The sequence below is a fragment of the Capsicum annuum genome, unplaced genomic scaffold (genome assembly GCF_002878395.1).
Source record: "Capsicum annuum cultivar UCD-10X-F1 unplaced genomic scaffold, UCD10Xv1.1 ctg2654, whole genome shotgun sequence".
Lineage (NCBI taxonomy): Eukaryota > Viridiplantae > Streptophyta > Magnoliopsida > Solanales > Solanaceae > Capsicum > Capsicum annuum.
Genome location: NW_025832829.1, coordinates 240,678 through 266,361, shown reverse-complemented (window position 1 = coordinate 266,361; position 25,684 = coordinate 240,678). Strand labels below are relative to the sequence as shown.

General features: G+C 32.4%; 1 protein-coding gene across 1 annotated transcript; it reads left to right on the top strand.

Annotated features, from left to right (window-relative positions):
* The first annotated feature begins 18,344 nt into the window (after positions 1-18,344).
* LOC124890886 (60S ribosomal protein L6-like) lies at positions 18,345-19,063 on the top strand. Its single transcript, XM_047402745.1, has 2 exons — positions 18,345-18,928; positions 19,021-19,063. The coding sequence occupies exons 1-2, from the start codon at positions 18,345-18,347 to the stop codon at positions 19,061-19,063; spliced, it is 627 nt and encodes a 208-aa protein (XP_047258701.1).
* Positions 19,064-25,684: the final 6,621 nt, after the last annotated feature.

Sequence of the window (25,684 nt, the reverse complement as noted above, 5' to 3'; positions counted from 1 at the left end):
TCAACAACATTTAATCAATCAACCCAATAGCATACAAAACACTTAAACAATCCAAAAAGTTTTTCAAAAGTTAAAGTTAATTTCAAGAATGTTCAAAAAATGTCTAGAAGCATCAAATCCAACAATAATAAAGAGCAACCCAACTAACTCCTCGTCACTTTGTGTGTCTTTTTTGCTACTTGAATCGAGAGAGGGAGAATGATGACAACGACGATGAGCCATGCTAATCACGTGTTGTTTAAGTTCCTCAACGATTTTGCACATGATATCATTTTGAGCGATGGATTATGTCAAGGCACACGTAAGCTGTAAAATCTCCTGCGGCATAGCAACAAGCTGAACATGATCAATCTCCTCAGCCTAACGTGAGGAACTAATACCTCGCAATCCTGACTGAATGCGTCACAATTCATTCTGATAGCCTATTCTATAGATTCTCTCCCTTTGTCTTCCCCCATCATTTTTTGGGTCTAAATTTGAGAAGCTTCCTTCTGTGTAGGTGTGGTTGGGCCGAACTCAGACCAGCAGCATTCATAATCATTCTGCATATTAAAAAAAATGTTAGTAAATTTTACTATTACTAAGCAAGGTAAAGCATAACGAAGAAAAGAACAATAACAATAACAATAACAAATACTATGACTATCAAGGCAAGAAAACAAAACAAGAATGAAACAGAAAAAAAAAAAATCACCTAGAGCTAATACATGATAAAATGTTGTCATATCAGCATTCACTTGTATGAAGTTCATCATATCATTCTTAATCCACAAATGACCAAAAATAATTTTTCAGAATGATGTGAAGCAAATTCCGTACATAAGATTGTTTCCACTAAACTTAGAAAGATCACAACATATAAAATCACATAATATATTCATCATTTACAGTCTATAAACTGTTATCTCAATCAGACACATGATATTATATGATTCAGCATAGAATATTATGAATGATCGTTGTATTAGAATCAAACAACACTACACGAGCAAACTCTGTGGCCAGTTTCTTACCGCAAAATGTGCTGACCGAGGAACGAAGGATTAGTCTCAGTCTCACGGCTGCCGGCTGTGAGGATACCTTGGGAAACCAAAAAAAAAAACAAAGTGCATTCGATAATAATTCAAAACAGATTGACATTTTGAGTAAATTTTACTATAACTTTGTAAGTAGATTTTTTAACTTACATTGGCATTTTCAGCCTTTAGGTCAACCCGTACATCTGACTCCGACTCTATCGACCTTTCCCTAATATGTTGATCTAAAGATTATCACATAATCCATGTTAATCTTTCGAAACACTTTTTTGAAAATATAAAGATTATCACATAACTAGTGAGACAGTTGAAACAGGCAAACCGGCAAAGAGAAAATAGAATTACCATTTACAGAATGTTTTGGTCGAAGTCAACAAAATAAATATACTAATCTATGATCTAAAAAGTACTATTGACGGAGAGATTTTTTCCAATTTATCTTTGGCTAGAAAAATGTGTACGCAACCTAAAAAATATATAACAAAAATAACGATAATAAAATATCAAGGTGAACGAATTAAATAAAGCAACATTGAAATTTTTCGTTATTGAAAGGGCACCCAACGAGCTATATACATACACACTTTGTTTTTTGTGTTATACGAAGTATAATTTTTTGACGAAAAAATCAATTGAGTTCTCTTCTACTAGCTCTGCCGCTAACAAATATATATTTGTGAAAGATTAGTAAAAAGTTTGATTAATTAGACAAGTTACGTTGCACGTTTTATTTTCAGCTTTGTTGATGCTAAAAGTTAAGTGTAGTTTCCGTTTGTCTATATTTTTTAAAAGATTTTTTTTTTTAATTTGTTTTTTGAAAAAAAAAAAAGAATTCAAAACATTATTTATTAGCAGAATTTGATTAGTGTATGAAAAATATTTTGTTAGGAAAGACGAGCACACAATTAAACGGAAAATACCTAAGACTAAACTTTCCCTTTCAACTTGAACCAAGAGGAGACAAATAAACCCTAACAAAATAGAGTAATATACAACAAACAACTCAACCAAATGAAACAAGACAAGAATAAAAGCAATCACACGAGACACAAGATTTATGTGGAAAACCCTTCAGTGTGAAGAGTAAAAAACCACGGGACCAAAACCTCCACTATAATCACCAAAGAGTTACAATATTGTCCTCCAAAATGTCCACCAAATAAGTGCCAAACAACAAGACACAATACATAATCCACAGCACCAAACACTAGAGAAATAAATGAGTGAAAGTACAAAAAATGCAGCTACTATTTGGGAATAAAGAACAGGAGATACAGGCCACCAAATCAAGATCCGTCAGTTCTTAATCAAATATTGAGATTAGAGGAACAAGCATTCCAAAAATCATCTCAATCGGAGAAGAAACGAAGCGGGAATCACAATTTGAAGTTGACAGCTGTGGCTGAAATTTAGGTGCGAAAATCAGCTTTGTTTTTCTCTCTTTGGCTGCTGAAAACTCTCTTTTTGTGATGGTGAATAAGACCTAAAAAGATCAATATATATGACCCATAGTAATGGGCCTATGGGAAAAAGTGGGTTGGTTCAAATTGGGCTTCATTTATCCACATAGGAAGGGAAAAAGACCCAATAACCCAACAATTCTCCCCCTCCCAACTATGTGGAGGAGATCTCCATCCCGACGATCATGCAACAATCTTCAAACTTTCCTCTTGACAAAGCTTTAGTCATCATATCGGAACCATTATCATCCGTATGAATCTTCTCAAGTTCAAGCAACTTAGAATCTAACACATCCCGAATCCAACGGTATCTCACATCAATGCGTTTAGACCGACCATGAAATGTAGAATTCTTGCCAAGATGTATGGCACTTTGACTGTCGCAATGAAGGACATACCTCTCTTGAGTACAACCAAGTTCCCTCAATAATATCTTCATCCAAAGCAATTTTTTACAAGCTTCAACGGCAGCAATAAGCTCAGCTTCTGTAGTAAATAGATCAACACATTTTTGCAACCTAGATTGCCAAGACACAGCTCCCCCTGCAAAAGTAACCAAATACCGTGAAGTAGACTTGGGAGTATCAACATCACCGGCCATATCTGAATCAGTATAACCACAAAGACTAGGCTTCCCTGTACCCAAACACAAACTCAGACTAGAAGTGCCATAAAGATATCTCATAATCTACTTTACAACATTCCAATGTTCTCTTCCCGGATTAGAAGAAAAACAACTAACAACACCAACAATATGAGCAATATCCGATCTTGTGCAAACCATTGCATACATCAAACTACCAACAGCTGAAGCATAAGGAATTTTCTTCATATCTTCCTTCTCATCATCACTGGAAGGACACTGCTTCGTGCTCAACTTGAAGTGCATAGCTAAAGGTGTACTGACAACCTTAGCCTTGTCCATGTTAAACCTTCGAAGTACTTTCTGAATATACTTCTCTTTTAATAACCACAACTTCTTGGCCTTTCTGTCATGGACAATCTGCATGCCAAGAATCTGTTTTGCTGGTCCTAAGTCTTTCATAGAAAAAGACTTACTCAACTCTTGCTTCAACTTTTGAATCCTGCAAGCACTATGACCAACAACAAGCATGTCATCAACATAAAGCAACACAATAATAAAGTCACCATCAGAGAATTTTTGCAAAAAACACAATGGTATGAAGTAATCTTCTTGAAGCCCTGCTGACTCATAAAGGAACCAAACTTCCTGCACCACTGCTTAGGAGCTTGTTTCAAACCATTCAAGCTCTTCTTCAATTTGCAAACATAATTCTCTTTTCCCTTGACTTCAAAACCTTCAGGTTGCTCCATATAAATTTTTTCATCTAAGTTACCATGGAGAAAAGCAGTTTTAACATACATTTGCTCAACCTCTAAATCTAGACTTACAGCTAAGCCTAGAACCACATGAATGGATGACATCTTCACAACCAAAGAAAATATCTCATCAAAATCAACTCCCTTTTTCTGGTTAAATCCTTTCACAATCAATCTAACTTTGTAACGTGGAATTGGATTACCATATTCGTGCTTCACTCGAAAACCCCACCTATTTTTCAAAGCTTTTTTGTCTTTAGGAAGCTTAACCAAATCAAAGGTATGATTATCTTGCAAAGATTTAATTTCATCTTCCATAGCATCAAACCACTTTTCTTTTTCTTCACTTTTCATGGCCTCATCAAGACTCTCAGGTTCTCCCCCGTCAGTCAAGAGTAATACTCACTGGGAGAATAACGAGATAAAGGTATTTTCTCTCTTGTAGATCGTCTGAGAGAACTCTCTGGAGCTTCAACAACTGGTTGCTGATTAACTATATCAACTTGCACTGGAGCATCAACAACTTCTTGCTGGTCATTCTGAACATGATCATCATCTTCATTATCAACTTGATTTTCATCATCATGAAGATTTTCTTCAAGAGCAGTAGTCAAAGGAACTGGATCAACATCAACTAAGCTCTCACCACTTGAGGATCAACTTTCTCAGCTTTGTCAAACTTTGCAGTTGTTTGGTCTTCAAAGAACACAACATCGCAGCTTCTAACAAGTTTTTTCTCAACTGGATCATAGAAACGATAGCCAAATTCATCTTGACCATAACCAATGAAGATACACGGTCTAGTTTTAACATCCAACTTTGACCTTTCATCCTTAGGAACATGAACAGAAGATTTATACCCAAAGACTCTAAGATGATCATAAGAAAAATTCTTACTAGACCAAACTCTATCAGGGACATCACCATCCAAAGCAATAGTAGAAGATAAATTGATAACATAAGCAGCAGTATTAAGTGCTTCTGTCCAAAAAGAATCTGGCAGCTTAGCATCTGAAAGCATACATCTAACCCTCTCAACTAGAGTTCTGTTCATCCTCTCTGCTAAACCATTCAACTGAGGAGTTGTTGGAGGAGTTTTCTGATGCCGAATACCATTCTCTCTGCAATATCTATCAAAAGGGCCAATATACTCACCACTATTATCTGAATGGATGCATTTTAATTTCTTCCCTGTCTGTCTTTCAACCAAGGCCTAAAAATTCTTGAACACATCAAGTACTTGATCCTTGGAATTCAAAGAAAATATCCAGAGTTTGCGAGAATGATCATCAATAAAAGTCACAAAGTAAAGTGCACCACCATAAGACCTTTCTTTAAAAGGACCACACAAATCAGAATGCACCAACTCCAGCAAATCAAGCTTTCTTGAAGGCGGATGACTCTGAAAAGAAACTCTTTTCTATTTGCCGGCTAAGCAATGAACGCACTTCTTCAACTTTGCTTATTTTACTCCAGAAAGCAAATTTATTTTAGTCAAACTATCAATCCCCTGCTCACTCATATGACTCAACCTTCTATGCCATAACTCTGATGAAGTATCATTCTCCACCAAATTTATCAAGCCTTTAGAAGTAGAGCCCTGAAATACGTACAAGTTAGATAACTTGTCACCTCGAGCCATAATCATCGAACCACTAGTAAGCTTCCACTGTCCAGCACCAAGGATATTAACATAACCCTCATCATTAAGGCTTCCTACAAAAATCAAATTCAGGCGAACATCTGGAGCATGCTTGACATTATTGAGAACTAGTTCGGAACCATTGTTACTTTTCAAACAAATTGTGCCAATGCCAAGTACTTTAACTTTATCATTATTGCCCATTTTCAACATCCCAAACTTACCTGGAGTATAAGAAGAAAATAATTCCTTCTTTGGCGTAACATAAGAAGTAGCACCAGAATCCATAAACCAGCTAGACTCATCGCGAACAAGATTAATGGCATTCTTCTCACCACAAGCAACAAGAAGATCATCATTAGCAACAACAGCAACATGATTTTTATTACCTCCTTCTTTCTTTTGCCGTCTTATATTATCATATGCTTGTAACAATATTTCATAATATGCCCCTTTTTGTTGCAATAGTCAAATGTAACATTCTTGAATTTGGACCTTGACTTGCTTTTACTTTTATCTCTATCATTTGAATCTCTGAACTTGTTTCTCCCCCTCTTTTCAGTAACCAAAATATCAGAGTGTGAAGATGAAGAAGATGAGGCCTGAGATCTTCTTCTCATCTCTTCATTCAAGACACCACTCTTAACATATTCCATAGTTACAATACCACCGGGAGCAGAATTAGTCAAAGAAACTCGAAGAGTTTTCCAAGAGTTAGGCAGAGTATTAAGAAGCCAAAGTCCCTGAATTTCTTTATCGAACTTTACACCCATTCCGGACAGCTGGTCAAGGACACCTTGAAAATTATTTATATGATCAGAAATAGGACTGCCCTCTTTATACCTGATATGCATCAATTGCTTAAGCAGGAACAACTTGTTATTGCCAGTCTTCGAAGCATAAAGTGTCTCGAGCTTGTCCCACAAACTTCTAGCATATGTCTCATTCATAATATGATTTCTAACATTATCTTCAACCCATTGTCTGATACAGCCATAAACCTGTAAGTGCTCAAATTCCCAATCCTCATCTGTCATGGATTCAGGTTTAGTAGATGCAAACACAGGTAGATGGATTTTCTTGACAAATAGAAGATTTTTCATCTTGCCTTTCCAAGTGTGATAGTTACTACCATTCAAACACACCATCTTGCTCATATTTTCCTCCATCATTCAAATCGACAATCAACTCTCTGATACTACTTGTTAGGAAAGATGGGTACACAATCAAAGAGCCCAACAGGGTAGCAGCGGAAAATACCCAAGACTAAACTTTTCCTTTCAACTTGAACCAAGAGGAGACAAATAAACCCAAGAAAAATAGAGTAATATACAACAAACAACTCAACCAAATAAAACAATTCAAGAATAAAGGCAATCACACGAGACACAAGATTTACGTGGAAAACCCTTCAGTGTGAAGAGTAACAAATCACGGGATCAAAACCTCCACAATAATTACCAAAGAGTTACAATATTTTCCTCCAAAATGGCCACCAAACAACAAGAAACAATACATAATCTACAGCACCAAACACTAGAGAAATAAAGGGGTGAAAGCACAAAAAATGTAGCTACTGTTTGGAAATAAAGAACAAGAGCTACAGGCCACCAAATCAAGCTTCGTCAGTTCCTAATCAAAGAATGAGATGAGAGGAACAAGCAATCCAAAAATCAGCTCATTCAGACAAGAAACGAAGCGAAAATCGCAATTTGAAGTTGACAGCTGTGGCTGAAATTTAGGTGCGAAAATCACCTTTGTTTTTCTCTCTTTGACTGCTAAAAACTCTCTTTTTATGATGGTGAATAAGACCTACAAAGATTAATATATATGCCCCATAGTAATGGGCCTATGGGCAAAAGTGGGTTGGTCCAAATTGAGTTTCATTTATCCACATAGGAAGGGAAAAAGCCCCAATAACCCAACATATTTATGTCTCAAAATCCGGTTCAAACCAAATTTTTGGTGAAACTTTTTTTTCGAACTTACAAAACTTTATCTTCTTTCAAGTAAATGCATGTCGTCCAAACAACAAGTTTCAAAAACTATTTTTAACACAATTTTATATATATATATATTAGCTACTGGATTCTACCAAATGCATAACATGAATACTGACTCTGCGTCATAGATACCCCGTAAAATAGGCAAATATGTGTAAATTATTAACTTGGATATCACTGTAGACATTGAAATTTTGTGGCTACTCAACCTAAATCCTAAATTACGCTTATATAAAGGGGACAAATATCCCTTCCTTTACAGAGGCATCTCCAGTATCCCACAAATCCACGGGATATTCACAAAGAGATTAAAGATCTGAAAAGTACCAATAAATTCATGGAATATTCATAAAGATAAAAATCCTCTCTTCTTGATAATCAAATACATCAAGATAAACCCTCCTTTCATGGAGATCAAATCCAAATATTCCTACGTTCGAGAAATACGCCACTAACGGCCCTTGAATTACGGAGAAATTCATATTCAAATCTTCATACATTCGAGAAATATGCTACTGACGGCCCTCAAATTACGGAGAAAATCAAGAGAGAAGAATCAAGGAAGGAACAGATTTGTACCCCCATCGTTTATCAATAAAACTGTTGTTTTTTCATATTTTTATTTATGGTTGAAGTTTATTTTCCATGAATTAAATTATGTTGAAAAAAAATTGGCACGCTCAGTGGGACCAAATCTACCCTTCATTTCTTCTCTCATAAATCAAATATGCAAATCTGTAGTCGTGGGATCGTAAAGATGGAAGCGGTACTTCAAGACTCGTGTTTGTGTTTCATCAAGTATACACTCCGACAAGCCTTGAAGCAGGGGGTATTTGTAGACATTGAAATTTTGTGGACTCTACAAAAAGAGTTCAATTTTGGTTAGAGTTATTGAGGGCTACTTTACCCTAAATCTAGCTTGATAGTTACTCAACCTAAACCCTAAATTACGCCTATATAAAGGGGCAAATATTCCTTTAAAGATGCATCTTCAGTATCCCACAAATTCACAAAGAGATCAAAGATCTGAAAAGTCCCAATAAATTCATGGGATATTCATAAAGATCAAAACCCTCTCTTCTTGATAATCAAATACATCAAGAAGACAAACCCTCCTTTCATGGAGATCAAATCCAAATGTTACTACGTTCGAGAAATGCGCCACTAACGGCCCTCGAATTACGGAGAAATTCATATTCAAATCTTCATACATTCGAGAAATATGCTACTGACGGCCCTTGAATTACGGAGAAAATCAAGAGAGAAGTCGTTTATCAATAAAACTGTTGTTTTTTTATATTTTTATTTGTGGTTGAAGTTTATTTTCCATGAATTAAATTATGTTGGAAACAATCACAACAAAAAAAATATTGATAATATAAATTTTATGCTACACTATCGGTGTACATAACTTTTATGACCTCGTAACAACAATACTAACTCCGCCTCTGCAAATACTCGTAAAATAATAAAAATACGCGCAAACTAGTCCGAATGACACCAAAGTTTTATTCTACACTACTGATATGAGTATACCAACTTAAATGTAAAAATTATCTGACCCTTTTATCAGGAATTACAATACACTTTTAGGAATACATTTGCATTAATTTGACAAAAAACTATTGGCGTAAAAAAATAGCTGTAAGATTTCCATTTTAACGTAACTTTAAATTAAATATTATAGTAATTCTTATATTACTTAAACATTTTAATTTTTTTTTCTCTTTTCTGAACACTATAGTACGTACTAACAGCTAGGTCCATTACAGGCGCAGCCTTGTACAGCTCCATTTCCAAACCTTCCTGCAAAAGAAAGGCTTGTTTTCTTTCATTTTCCATTTTCTTGCAAAAACTATTTGCAACAAATATAGTGAAGTTAAAAAAGAAAGAGAAAAAATGGAGCTTTTTACACTTTTTGATTTTGTTTCCAGAGTAAAGGTTTGAACTTTGAACGTAACATTGTTGGATTTTTTTTTTTTGTTTTTTGCGTGTGTTTTTGTAAAATAAATATCGGTAGTGGTGGTGTTATTCTTCGTTGAAAAACTTATGGTGGTGAAAATAAATGGTTGTTTATGAGAAAAAAAACTGAAGATTTTACGTGAGTTTAAGACCTATTTTAGATTGTCGTTACTTTATACGTAAAATGGAGGTGCAAAGTTTGAACTTTTAACTTGCAATTGTTGGATTTTTTATTTATTTTCTCTGTGTGTTTCTCTGCTACTATGTAATGTTTCTAGTTCTTGGATAATCGTGTTACTTAGTAGTAGTGACTATTCCGTTTTTAGTAATGTGTTATCATGTTTTGTTAATCATTTTGTTTTGGCTTCTTCACTCTCTGAGTTTCCTTTTTCAAACTGTTTGTAATGTGTTTTTACTTGAGTCGAGGATTTATACATCGGAAATAGTTTCTCTACCTTGTAGAGGTAAGGTTTGCATACACATTACTATCCTCCTCAAACCCCACTTAGCTTGTGGAATCATACACTGGGTTGTTGTTGTAGTTGTTGTTGTAATTGTAGTATGTTGCTCTGTTACATTAAATGGTAGTAGTGACGTTGAGAGAATGATATGGTGTAAGGTTAGGGTAATTTAGTATGTGAAAAAGAGTGAATATCTTACATGAATAGCTTATAAAATTACTTTCTGGTGTGAGTTTATGACTCGATAATATTGATATGTTTTTGTTGATTGGTTCGGTCGTGCTGTTTCAGAATGTCGAGCAGACCCGATTATTCCAAGCTACCAGTGGAGAAAGTCACTACTAATCGGCCAAGCTCATCGAAGGATGAAGATCCACGTCTATGTGAGGCTGATTTCTTCAAAGACACAAGAGGTAACTCTCAGTTTACTCTAATTTGACTTGAGTATTTATTTTCTTGCTCTTGAATTTATTTCAGTTGGCTATACTGTTACTGGATATTATTGAGTATTGTGTATTAGCACTCTTGTAGTTTCTTTTATTTGATTTATTGTTTATTGTACTCCACTTCGATTGTTGTCCTGTTTTATTGTAGTTATTGTTCCTTTTAAGAATGCTTTGTCATTTTTTTAGTATTTTACTATGGCTTCGTCCTTTTTCACCTGTTTTGTCATGCCTTTTATTGAGCCAAGGGTCTATTCGACACAACCTCTCTACCTTCCAAGGTGGGGGTAAGCTTTGCATATACACTATACTTCCTAGAATCTACTTGTGGGTGTATAGTGAGTATGTTATGTTGTTGTTGTATTAGCAGTTTATGTACATTGTCTATGTTGGTTTTATATGGTTGTTGACATGCATGGTAGTAAGAAAGCATGTAGTTGAAATACTTGGATAAGAGTGATTAAAGAATAAAGCCTTTAGGGATCATTTGATTTTTGGGACTATGTATAATAATTTTGAGAAAAAATACAAGATTATTTTATCTTATAGTTGGTCTGATCTCTTATTACCAATTCCAAGATTATAGTTGGGTTGATTTCTTGTTTGCATACTTGTTGAGAAGTTTGAGAGTCCCTGAAACAACCATCTCCTAATGTCCTGTTACCTGAACCAACTCCTGCCCCGTGAAATGATTCACCCGATACAATCACTGCGAGCAGTTTTGGAGGTTGAAGCATTGTCACCTCAAGGAAGGTGTTTTGATACAACTAGCTTAATGTTGCTACCAAGGGATTATTAGAGAAGCTTGTTCATGGTGGTTATGGAACTGTGTTCCAAGAGGAGCAATCGGATTCCTCACTCATGCTCTTGAAAGACCTGGTTGTTGTCAAAAGGAATTTCTCTCAGTCATGCACAATAGGGAACATTCAGCATGTCAATGTAGTGAGTGAGAGAGGAATTTGTTCTGAAAATTCTCATAGGCTTCTGGTTTATGAGTACATGTTGAAGGGTCCTCTAGCGCATATCTAAGGCAAATGGTGAGAATCTAGTTGGGATGTTAGATTCCTAATTGCTGTTGGGACATCAAGAGGTGTCACTTCACTATTATACAATAAATTGTAACATTAAACCAGAGAATATACTGCTAAATGAAGATTATTCAGTTAAGGTTTCTGATTTTGGACTAGCAAAGCTCCTAGGTACTTTAGTAGACTTGGGGCTATGTTGCACCCTAGTGGATCCCTGGATTGGAGATCACAACTAAAGCTGATGTATATAGCAATGCTGCAATGACATGACATTATTGGAGAGTAGTAGGTAGAGGTGAAGAGGGCGGAACAGAGGAGAGAAGTGGTTTTTCCCACTGTGGGCAGCACACAAGATAGTCGAAGGGAATATTGCAGCAGATTCATCAATATGGAACGTCTATACAATGTCACGAAGGCATAATGTGTAGGATTCACAGCGATTTAGTGCATTCAGGGTGACCAATCAATGAGGCCTTCCATGAGGTGACAATTCCCGATGGAACAAAATCCTGTGAAACGCACTAAATTGACACGCTGGATGTTTCCTGTTGTGCATTACTCTGCAAACTTCCTTTTGACAGCCTCCAGGTCTTTCAAGAGCCACAAGTGAGAACCTGATAGCTATCCAAGGAACACAGTTCCATAACCACCATGAACAAGCTTCTCCAATAATCCCTTCGTAGCAACATTAGGCTCTTTGTATCAAAACATCTTCAAATTCATTATAGGAAATATATCTTTTTCTCTTTTTCCTTATTTTTCTCCTCCTCGATATCAAGAAAGTCCCATTTCCAACTGGCAGAATTACCACAGATCATTTCAATCAGAAGTAATGTGCCTTGAATATGCTTCATTAAAGTATTCCCTGAACTCTTGCATATACAATTCATCCTCAGCTTATTGTAACACAAACCAATACAAGAACGATTACCCAAACATTCTTTCTTACACTCACTTATCTGGTTCCAGTAACTAAAACTACCCTTGTTCCGTCATATCCAACCAACCTCCTCAAACTCATCATTCTCACTACAAACTTATCTACTCTCGTGGAAACAACGGCCTGAAAAGTCCCCTGCATCCTATGGATTCAATGACTTACTATTACAGAACCCAAAAATCAGAATATGTGCCAACTTTTCTGCTTGTTGGATCCAAGTGAACTATTTTGTTTTAATCGAAATCCATTATGAACCTGGTTAAAGGTGGTGGCACTCTAGTCTCTAATGGAATCCAATGATGCCATAGGATAAAGTGTGCTGTAAAATTGAAGTTTCATATGTAAGAAATAGTCATTTCTTACACCCAACAAATGTATTTTCAGTCCAATACCCACTGCACCAAAATGGATAAGGCCAGAAGCTGCATATCATCACCAAAAAATTGAGACGTTGGAGAAGTATTAGTGAAAGAGACCATTAGTTAGATTGTTCATAAGCACAGTTATCTATTAACAAGAAACTTAACAAAATTAGCAACATCTAAAGGTTAGTGAGCTTAGAGCACTTTCAATTTAACTGGAGGATTGCACTTAGGCAAGAAGCAAAAATAACCTGCAATAGGGAACAACAAAAAGCAGACAAGTTCTTGAGGATCTTTGAATTGAACGATGTACAGTATTATACTTACCACATATCAAATTTAGAGGCAAAAAATGACATTACAGCAAAACAATGTTATTATGATGGTGTAAAGCTTGTGAAAGGTAAGCACATCCTTAATTTACCTAGTTTAGAGTAGAGTACGCATTTTGCGCTTGACTAAAGCACATATTTTATTTGATAACAAATATAATTAAAAGAAATGGACTTAGATATGAATTTCATGTTAATCAAGCGCTAAATTGTTCGTAACTAATTTTTTTTCATTTGGGAAAAAGCATACTTAGTCAACATATAAAATGTATGCAATTTTAATTACAAATATATTCAGTGTAATTTTATAAGTGAAGTCCGAGTAAAATCTCAAATATAGAGAATAATCATTAAATTACCTTTAATATTTGTTATTTCTTAAGATATGTACTAAATTAATTATGGACAAATAAAGATGGAGGGAGTATAATTCTTTAAACGGGAAAGGGCATAAAGTGCCCTTGACCTATTGGAAATGATCTAAAAAGTATAAATAACATAAATCTCAACCCTATTAGAATTATTTACACTCTCTTCCACTTCTTTAATTACTTTAATCTCTCTTCTGATTCGTATACATAAAACACCCGACATATACAAAGAAACATCTGTATATGCGAATTTAATAACGTTTGTTAAAATGGAAAATAACGAATTCCCCTTATATTAAGTACGTAATTAACGCAAGTACATTAATAAGTGGATTAGTGCATCCCTTAAATTATATAACAGCTACTGCAATTCGAATTTTGAAAACAACAAATACCTTAAAAATAAATCAAACGAAAAACATAAATCACAAATCATATGATCACTGTTTTTTGAGCTTTTTGGATTTTTTTTTAATTGAAATTCAAGAAGATGAATATTGATGTTCTTTTGAAGAACTCTGGTGAATGGAGAACCGAAACAAAATATTTTAGGTATAAATGTGAAGGGATTGTTGTCGCGGAATCGATAAGTTATTTGAGGTTGATTTCGTCAATTGCTGTCAAATTAAACATTGACGAAACTCGAAAAACTATTGATGTACGTTATGTTGTCGATACAACATACATGGCTCTTGCTGAGCTTTTTCTAGTTATATGTTAAATTCCTAATTTATATTTGCATTTCAATGCTAAATTGGAGTACCTCCATTTCTCGTACTATGTTATAGTCTTTTAACACTCAACATAAATCTGTCCTCTTTTGTTGTTGAGGATTCAGCGCCAGACTTTTCATATTTTTTGGCTTTCAATTAAGAATTGGGGGCCAGATTCTTATTGGTGTGTGGCATCAAAAATGGTCTACTGATGTAAAAGTGAAAATCTGTAGAAAGTGCAACTGGATAAATTTTTCTTTATTTGTTGGTCTTGCAAGAAATCTTGTCTAATGAAGAGGTGGAGATTGAGAAAACTAGAGTGTGTTTTTGTTTATGTAATTTCATTGGCAAGTCGTCAATTCTATGGATTGTTTCTGTGATAGTAGTATGATTCTGACTTCTGAAGTATCTGAATCATTGTTATGTAAATCTCAAAATTATACTATGTATTATGTTATAATTATATGACTACATATACATACAAATTATGTGTTACGTTTACATATGGCTAATGAAAAATGACTGCATATACATTGTAAGTCTATATATATGACTGTTATAATTATATGACTACATATACATATAAATTCTGTGTTACGTTCTCTAAAAATCAAATGAAAAATGACTGAATATATATTGTTAGTCTATGTATATGACTGTTAATGTGTATGTATGTGCCTAACAATACATATGACTAGTGAAAAATGATTTTATATACATTATAAGTCTATGTATATGTGTGTTATAATTATGTGACTACATATACATACGAATTATGTGTTATATTCACATATGAAAAGTGAAAAATGACTGCGTATACATTTAACGTATCACTATTAATTTGTATGTATGTGTATAAGTTAAAAAAATATGTTACAGTACACAATTGGTACACAAATACTGAAATGTATAGGTTTACATATAGTTATGATGTTTATCATATAGTTATGTATATCAGAGTGAAAATAACTTTCATCATATAGTTATGATGTTACGTCATATCGTATTCTTAGGCACTATTTAAATTCTATGTATATGACTATATATAAATTTTAAATTATCGCTAATGATGTGTATTGTTATATGACTTTCTTATTCGTGAAATATAAGAAAGTCATATAATTATGTATTGATAATAATACGACAACTATGATAACCTATAATAACAATAACACATGCATAATAAAAAATAAGTAATAGACACAAATCACAACTTCATAAACAAAACAGTTTAATCATTAATCCAAAAATATAAGAAAATGTGTTCTAATAACTTTGTACATAACACCTAAAATAGTTTAATAAATCAGATTCCTAACAATTCCACAGAAATACAAACATCTTTACCATAAACAATTTTTACCCGTATTCAATGCTAACTATTTTTGTTTCGTTAGGTATGGGGACATATTTTGTCCTTGGTCTTGGAGGATCATCGTTGTTTCTCACATAAACTTTCTTCGCTTTTTGAATATCATAATTTCGAAGGAGTGACGCGTATCTCATACGATGATATTCAGCTTCAAAACCAACCGACATTGTTAATAATAGTTCATAAAATTTTTTAAAAAGTTCATAACTTCAGAATGTATATCGGTATAACTAAATCAACCAATTCTTATGGAGCCTACAAACAAATACTGTAGATAATAAAGTGATGTATATGAACTATAAATGTCATTACAGTTCAAAATAAAGACATCATCACTTATTTATATATCTATCATATACAAAATTGGTATTATGCATATACACAAGCAACTTCTATAGGAATCTTCAAATTGATGAAAAAACCAATATTATATTGCATAACTAATAATCATCCCCAAAAACAAATAAAAATTGAAAAAAAAACTCACATTACTGAAAAAAAAAAACACAATAATGCATTACAAATTAACAATCATATTCAAAAACGAAAAATCAGAAATACCTTTGATAGACGTGGTCGTGCAAAATTATTTTTTTAACTTTTCTTGACTGTTCTCCAATTTGATTTTTTGAACTTCCATCAACAATTTTTCTAAGTTTTTTCATCTTAATGGGATCGTTACGATGTTTTGAAAAAAAAAGAGTTTGAACTTATTCAATTGAATGAACAACATGCAAGAAATTGTTCAATCGTAATCTATGATTTTTGGTAAAGTCAAAAAAAAAAAAAAACTAAGCTCAAATCTTAAAAATTACAGAATATTAAAAATGACATTTTTCTTAGAATTGAATGCAATTGAGTAAGAGTTTGAATCAAACATGGTAATGAATTCAAAAATGGTAACATCTACATAATAACTCCTTGACTTTAGGCTTCTTTTAAGGAGAACAAATTAATAATACAAAAATTGGAAAAGTTATGTATATGTACTTTTAGAGAGAGAGATTGAAAAAGTGAGATTTTTGTAATAGGTTTTGAAAGTTAGGATTTTGTGTAATAAATGATACTTAAGTTGTGGCTTTGTGTAATTTTTAGATATAAAAATGCTCTTCATCCACCTTTGAGCTCTATAATGTCATTCACATCCACCTTTGGGATCCAAAATGTCCTTCACATTCACTTTGGGCTCCAAAATGACCTTATATTTAACAAACCCAATATTTAATTAAAAAAAGAATTCCATTAGTGATGTGTCAACTTTTTATTGATTAAAGAAAAATAAAAAACCCATCCAAAAGCTAATATATCCATTTAGATTATCTTGAAGTTCTAAAGCCGGAACTTAATAACCTTTTTGGAATTGACCTATTTAGAAAAAAAATTCTCATTCTAATCCTACTAAGTGGTTGACACTCACCCAGGATTTTGGAATTGGGCCAAACAAACAGCTTCCGAGAGTGACCAGTGTCTTGTTGGTGGTACACATGCTTGGAGAAGTTTTTTTTAATTAATTTATTGGTATTTGTATCAAAGATCTTTAACTTAGGAGACAATTTTTCAGTTAATTTATTGATACATTAACTAAAAAAATATACCAAAAAAGTTACTAATTATACACAAGACTAATGCATGCATTAATTTTGTAATACACTCTACCAATGGGGAAAGAATAAAGGAGAAAATAAGTTGTTTATTATTTAATTAATTTAATCGGACCAGTGAAAAGTTGACATGTTACTAATAAATTTTTTTTAAAAAAAATAATTTTGGGGTTGTTTAATATAAGGGGAAAGGACAAGAATAACCACTCGTCTAAAATAATTTTGGCCGAGTGGCCATTGATTTTTAAATTTCAAAATATAGTCATTTAGGCCTTTTTTTGCTAATATCTTCATCCTTTTCCCTTTAAATGCTAAGTAAATACTATAAGTTCATTTCTGATTCAGAGGATGCATTGATTTCGTCCAACGAACCTTGTCGCCAGCACACAATTTTTGACTTTATGGAGGGAGATAAAAATAGTGAAATGCAAGTAAAACACAAACACATCAATACAATAATATATTTTTGAAAGAAAGATAACTAATGCTAGACAATAACTTTAGACAGAGCATTTGCATTTTTTTAACACAATAAACTCAGAAAAGTAATGAATTTTGTGTTAACCCCACACTTCTAATTGGTATAGTTTTTCTAGCAATCAAATACGATTTTATAACATTGTAATTGTTGCTCTTCTTTTTTATCAATCAAATACAATATTTGATATCAAATACATGAATCTTTGATACCAAATACACATACATATTTTATACAATAATTATATAAAAGTGTATCAATGCGGTATAAAAGTGTATCAATGCAGTATAAAAATGTATCGATATGGTATAAAAGTGTATCAATTGGGTATAGAGACTGCATGCGACCGATGAGTCAAATGACTAAAAACTGAAATTAAATTGGGCCGACTGGCTCCAATTGTCTAACTTTTACATGGGATGGCCATTTCTTGGCAAAATGACCTTCTAGACCCTTGTACTATGTCGATTTTGTAAGTTGGACACTTCTACTTACATGTTTGTCATCTGAACATCTGAACCCACAAAAAAGCTATATTTTAAACCCTTTGACTATTGACTTTGCCTATATGGCATTAAAATGCTGATTAGGATAAGGAGAGTGATTACACTTGCCTGAAGTATTTTTAGCCAATTTTATATTAAACTAATTAAAAAAATTAAAAAAAATATTAAAATTGAAAAAAAATAAAGAGGGGTTTTTATTCACTTTCTCAAACTTACCCTTTGCACAATTTAAATTTCACTTTCATTCTGTTCCCCTTTCACTCCAAACATGCCCTTTGCACACTTCACAGCAATGGCCGTCAAGAAATTCTCTCGTAACGCTAACCTAAACAACGGAATCGGCAAATTCTTCTGTTCCAAAATGTTCCACAAAAAGGGGCTTTGGGTTATCAAGAAGAAAAAGGGCGGCAAATTCCCCACCCACCCAAAATCCACCGGCGTCGTTGCTCCGCCCTCAACCACCGTCATCAAACCATCAAAATTCTACCCAGCTGATGACGTGGAAAAATCCCTCATCAACGAACACAAACCAAAACCCACAAACTTGAGAGCCAGTATTACACCTGGTACTGGTTTGATTATTCTAGCTGGGAGATTTAAGAAAAAAAGAGTTGTGTTCTTGAAACAACTTGTATGTTCTGGACTGTTACTTGTTAGTGGGTTGTTTAAGGTTAATGGGGTTTTATTAAGGAGAGTTAATCAAGCTTATGTTATTGCTACTTCAACGAAAGTGGATGTTAGTGGAGTTAAGATTGACAAGATTCAATGGAAGTTTATGTTATTCCTTGTCTTTGTTGTGGTTGATATTGTCGTTGCTGTTCATTGTCAAAAAAAAAATGGTGTTGCTCCTGAAGAGGGTCTTTGCTGGTTGATATTGTTATTGTTGTTCATTGTCAAAAAATATATATATACATCCGTGAAGAGGGTCTTTGCTTTGCTGTGGTTGATATTGTTGTTGTTCATTGTAGAAAAGAAAATATTATTGTTGTTCCCGAAGAGGGTCTTTGTTGATTGATATTGTTGTTGTTGTTGTTCATTGTGAAAAAAAAATTATATATCCTTGAAGAGGTCTTTGCTGTGGTTGATATTGTTGTTTGTTGTTCATTGTCAAAAAAAAAAATTATTCTTAATTTACTTTTTAAATTTTTTTATTCATTTTCTCAATTTAAATTTTTCATTTTGTTTAGGATTAATTTTGTAACTTTTACAAATTGTTGAAGATATTTAAATAAAAATTGAAAATTCATTATGTTTGTGTAATGTGAATTTATAGTTAAAACTTTAAATTTATAATTGAAAATTTAATTTAATTTAAATTAAAAATTTATTGTATTTGTGTATTAGAATTTCTACAATTTATAAAAAAAATTATTTGATTAAATTTATTTTAATATTTAATTTCTTGTGTAGCATTTTAAAAATAACATAAAATTTAATGTAATACTTAAAAATGACTTGGCGGTTGATGTAGCAGCTGACGTGACAGACGTGTAAGCTGACATGACAGCTGATGTGGCGAGAGTGTGTTACACTCACCAAAAAAATGTTTAAAATGTTGTTTTTTAGTGGGTTCAGGGTTCAGATGACAAACATGTAAGTAGAAGTATCTAACTTACAAAACCGATATAATACAGGGGTTCATCGAACTATTTTGCCCCATTTCTTTTCAAAATGGCCAACCCATGTCCTTTCCCCTTAATATAAGGACTATTTGGAGTCTAAAGATGGATGTGAAGAGCATTATAGACTTCAAAGATGAATGAAGGGTATTTTTGTATAATTTTCAATAGGCGAAGAATATTTTATGCCCTTTTTCGTTCTTTAAAAAATAAACAACTTGATAATTCATTATCATTGTTTGGACAAAGACATATATTTGCTATCCTACGGAAGAAAGACTAGATTAAAAGTAAGTTAATTGAGAACTAAGTTTCACGGCACAATAATAAAATATTCTTGAAACATCAACACATGAGAAAATCGAGAAAAAAACATATTAAGTCAAACAATTGGAATCTTGCTGCCGTCAACTATTTCCGCCATTAATTTAATTTAAGTGGCTTGAAATTGCAGGCATGTGACTTTATATTATGATTCTATATTTTAGATTCTCTCTATTTCAAAATAAATGAATTGTTGAATTAGTTTTTAATGTTTAAAATAAATGAATTATTTATTCTTTAAGAGACATGTTGAAAATTTCCTCCAATTTTACCATTTCATTATACTTCACATTTTCTAGGAGAGTAATTTAAGAACAATTAAAAAATAATAGTGAAAAGTAACCTATAGTTTGTGTTTTAAAAGATTTTTCTTTAGGGATATGTCATAACCCAATAATTCAATTATTTTGAAATGGAGGAAGTATATAGGAACAACAATGATTCCTTAATGTAGTTGGTCAAAATATTGTATAAAAGTTAATGTCTAGATATTATTACTTTGGGTTTTTGCTCACATCCCATGTATAACTTAAATAGAACTATAGAAAAAAATTCTTTATATAAGGTAATATTTTAATTTATTAAAGAGTATTATATATTACAATTTCTTATTTAAATTAAATAAAAACTTTAATTAATTTCAAAATATTTATCATAGTCAATAGCTCTTTGGCCTTGATTGTAATATGTATTTTGTGTCCATTATGTAAACGTGTGTGGGTGCAAAAAAACCTAGCGACACTAATCTAGTTATATTTATATCTATAATCTATAATATACTATATCTATAATATATTAAAAGTATGAAAATTATGATTTGAACTTTTTTTTCTTCATTAAAATATTTCGCAATAGACCAACTCGTATTTTTACCATTTTCTTAATTTATTATTTAATTATATTTATGATATTAACTCCTAAATATATGAAAAGAATTGTGATAAATAAGAACTTTAAACTCCTAAAATGTATGGTAAGTCTGTTTCCTATTAGACATAAAAAAAGAGTCTTAATGACTCCTAAAATATATGGTAAGAGATATAAAAAGAATTAATATATGAAAAGAATTTTTTATATACTTGAGATGAAAAACGAGTTGTCCATGGTCGCTCTCCAAAATTTGTGAGTGCGACAATTTTTTCCAATTTGTTTATATTATAGTTCTATTTCTTAAAATAAAGTATGTAAGTATTAATGAAACAGGTTAATGATTAAAAGTGTGAAGATGATTTGAACTTTTTATCCTTCATTATAATACTCCGTAATAGATAAAATCATTTTTTTTACTATTTTCTCAATTTATTATTTAATCATATTTATTATATTAACATCTAAAGATATGAAAAGAATTGTGATAAATAAAGACTTTAAACTCCTAAAATGTACGGTAAGTCTTTTTTCTATTATACATCAAAAAGAGTCCTAATGACTCCTAGAATATATAGTAAGAGATATTAAAAAAATTAATATATAAAAAGAATTCTCTATATACTTGAGATTAAAAACGTGTTGTCCATGGTAATTCTCCAAAATTTGCAAGTGCAACAATTTTTTTAAAATTTGTTTTATATGATAGTTCTATTTTTTTTTAAAAAAATAAAGTATGTAATGTATTAGTATGTATTAGTACTATTAACTGAAACGTTAATGATCTAATTTAACCTAGACAATCATCGAAAGAAGATCCATTGGAGGAAAGACAAACTCAACGTGTCCTTATGTTGAGGTGTTGTTCTCTAACTTTTTCATTACATAATGTTATTCTCTTCTTTCATATTATAATAAACAAATAAATTATTTTGGAGGAAAAACTAAACGTTCATAATACTAAATTATTATGTATTCTTGATAGCTAATTACTATGTGAGAAGTCTTTTTTTGTGTGTGTGAAATATTGATAGTAACTTTGATTGAGGAGAAAAATTTAATAGTGAATTGAGGTAAGTTTTCTAATTTTTGACATACTTTCATGTTTAAAAAAAAAATTATCATATATTCTGATAGACAATTATTTATTGAGAAGTTTTCTTTTGTGATCTTAGCATGTACTTGAGGTTTCAAATAATAATTATGTATTTTTTATCAATAAATGTTTAATGACAAGTATTTTGTGATTTTTGATTATAACGACTCATATACAATTAATGAACTAAACATTCGGTCACAAGAAATTAGTTAGTCATTTTAATTCTATATGAATTCTCTTGTAAAATTTAACTATATGAAACTATTTCAATTGTGAATAAACTATCCGATCTGGCAAGCTCGTCATTATTTTTAATAATAGGCTTTGATGATTATCTTTTTTTTTTACGAGTTATATAAATGGATATAAAATTTATTCTAATGTTAGTTCTTACTTTTTAATAATTTAATTTCATATATAGTTTTATTGATTGATGTAAGACCTCGTAAGATCCTAGCTCAATTCAGCTCACCATTGTATGTAAAAGGAGTCCACGAGTTAGAAAATTTCAGTAAGTGTTAGGACTTAGTCATTTCTAAAGTCTCTAAACTTTGATGATTTTATTTTTGACCTTCTCGACATCGAAAAGTTAATTTTTAAGTTGGTTCATGATCGGGGTTGTCGATAGAACATCTCGGGTGAGTTTCAAAATTTTCAAACGAGTACAAGGGTGTGTTTGGACCACCAAGATAGTAGCATCGCTGTAATGGGCCCGTGGCACGGGGCTTAGACCGCTGTTGGGGGTGCCTGTGGCGCGGGGCTTAGAACGTCGATCCAGAGTCCGCAACGCTCGGCTCATAGCCCGCCTCTTATTTTCCAGCTTTTGATTCCATTTTTCAAGCAATTGAGTCTTTTTCCTTCACCCAATTGGTCCATAACACGTTATTAAAGGTCCCAAAATGCATAATTGGTCATTCTATTCTCAATTTCTCTCAAAAGAGAGCATCCTCTCTCAAGAACAAACCCTAGCCTCTTTAAAAGAATCAAGGGATTCAAGCTTAATTTTCAAGAAAATCATCAAGAACCTTCACAAATTCATCAATTAAGGTATGTGTGATTTAAATTCACCCATGGAGTCCAAGAATCCATTTTTAAGATTTAAATTATGGTTTTACATGTTACTATGAATTATCTCCATGAAGCATTTATGAATTTCGATTATACATGATGTTACAATGCATTTTTGATGAATGAGCCCTTACACGTTTGAAAGTTGAAATATGTTTATCAATATCTTGGTAATTTGATTGCAAGTCATGATTGTAATTGTTTTCATACAGAATGGATTATAGTATGTTTAAATGTTGTAGTTTCCGTAACATGTTCATGCGGCGAATCAGAATAAATTCTCAGTTTATGATTTCTTCATGTGATCGTGATATCTCATCATGTTTAAAAGTATTTCCATGTTGAAGTATTGGCCCCCATGTATTTGATAAAATGCCTAAATGATGGGTTTTGAATAATGCTTTCTTATTATGATTTCAAAACTTTCATGTGTCCCTATTGTTATTTCCATCGAGTGCTAGAGGGTTATGAACACCTGTTACTTAGCTGTTTACATAAATTCAATACTTTCAAAATGATTTCAGATATATCATGTGCACTATCAGTTCAGTCAGCTATCATAATCAGTTAAACTTAGACCAGTTCAGTAATCAATGTCAGTTCAGTTATGAGTAGGATTTAACACCAATCGAACCTAGAAATGGGGCCTTACCGTCAGTTAGGACTGGTCCTTAGAACCAGTCCCTAAGTTCCAGAACTACGTAGCCAGCATAGGATTATGAAAGGTCACCCGCCATTTAGGACTGACATTCTCTAAGAGGTCACTCGCTAATTTAGGACTAACACTCTCTTTGGGGTTACCTGCCAGTTTAGGATTGACTCCACAGCCAGTGTTAGTACCTGTGGCATGGTACTAGCACTCTTCCAACTGGAATCACAGGTTAGACCTCGATTAACTCAGAATGGGGTATGTCGGTTAGATGATACCTCCTACAGTTTTAATTTTAGTACTCAATATAGAATTTAGTTCAGTATATTTGACCATAGCATACAGTTTGTCAGTATTCAGTTACCGAATTCAGTATTTTAATTTTACAGATTATTTTAGATATATTATATGTTTGGTCTTACATTCTCAGTATTTTAGTTTCTCATGTACTCATATTCAATTACCTTATGTCATTCAGTTAGTTACTATCTTATGCATATGAACCCATGTATTTCAGCCTAACCTCATCTCATATACCAGAATATTCGAAGTACTAATCACATACTAGTTTTTTACGCTATGATGTCTTATATCATAGGTTCGGACGCTCAATTTCCCGACCGTACTTAGATAGTCTAGCGCATCAGCAACAGCAGCAGTAGTGAGTCCTCATATATCAAGAACCGTTCATGTTTATTTCAGTTCAATAGTCCGTCGGAGTTAGTTGGGGGCTTGTCCCATCAACTCCTCAGTCTGTTAGAGGCTTTTCAGATTATTTCAGACAGTTAGCCAGTTTATCAGTTGTTATCATCAGTCTCTTCAGTATTATTTTCAGACATTTTCAGAATAATGATTTAAATAATATGTTTCAGTACTTAAAACCTTCGGCATTATTCAGTTATTTCTGCATATGTGTATCTTATTATTTTATTATTCAGTGCTCACAGCAGGTACCAGTTCAGGGGTTAGCTTGTGATCTTGCGGGACCGTAAGCACCGTGTGGCGATCAGGGTGTATTTTTTAGTCGTTACAATTGATGAGAGGCACACGTGCAAAGCACGTACACTAAACTAGTAATATATTAAAAGTGTGAAGGGCCTTAGAAATATTATTTGGACTTTTTACCCTTCATTAAAAGTCTTTACTTTTGATAAAATTATTTTTTTCACAATTTTTTCTAATATTTACGAGTTAAAAATTAATTAAATTTATTTATGGTAATGGTAAAATCTTTCCTTATTAAAAGTTGTCAATTAATGACAAGTATACTTTTTCCATTAGCTTAAGAATTTTAAATCAACTAAATTTGATTTTAATTAGATTTGAAAAATCTAGAAATAAATATAAAAGCGTTAGAATAAGAAAAATTTAAGAAGTTCCAAATTTTTAAAAGGTTTAAGTACACAATAAGAATGTAATCAATGATTTTATAAAGATTTGATTTTAAATATAAGAAAAGATTTTAAATATAGAAAAAAATAACTGTACCATAACTATGGTTCAAATTGATGCATCTCTTTTAGCCTCTGATAGGGAAAAGAGGTACTACATGACAAATGCCAAAGTGATGATCCATCAACCACTTCGAACTTTTGGTGGTAAAGTATATATGTGCTTACACTAAAATATATGTTTATGCTTACATTATTATATTAAAGTGTGAAGAATCTTTGAAAAATGATTTAAATGTTATATAATAGGGATGTCATGTGACATGTATATGTATGAAATATTAGAGATAATAGTTAGTAGTCAATTTGAATTTGAAGACCAAAATATTCCTTGTTCAATTTGGATTGAATACCTCAATAGTTGGCCAACTTGCCAACTTGAAGTCAAGTTTGGCAAGCTTAGAAGCTACATTTGGTGTCTATAAATAGCCACTTGTACATTTTATTGAGACATCTAAGTAGTAACAAATGTAATACTAAAATTCTCTAAAGTTCTCTCCTTCTTTAAAGTTTGATATTGATATTTTGTCTTTATTTTATAACACGTTATCAACA

What these genes read in the sequence shown, in the direction of transcription:
- LOC124890886 (XM_047402745.1), top strand. Translation starts at nt 18,345, where the DNA reads ATGGCCGTCAAGAAATTCTCTCGTAACGCTAACCTAAACAACGGAATC. An exon ending in GGTCTTTGCTGGTTGATATT is followed by an intron (nt 18,929 to 19,020) that starts GTTATTGTTGTT and finishes TGTTCATTGTAG; the next exon opens with AAAAGAAAATATTATTGTTG.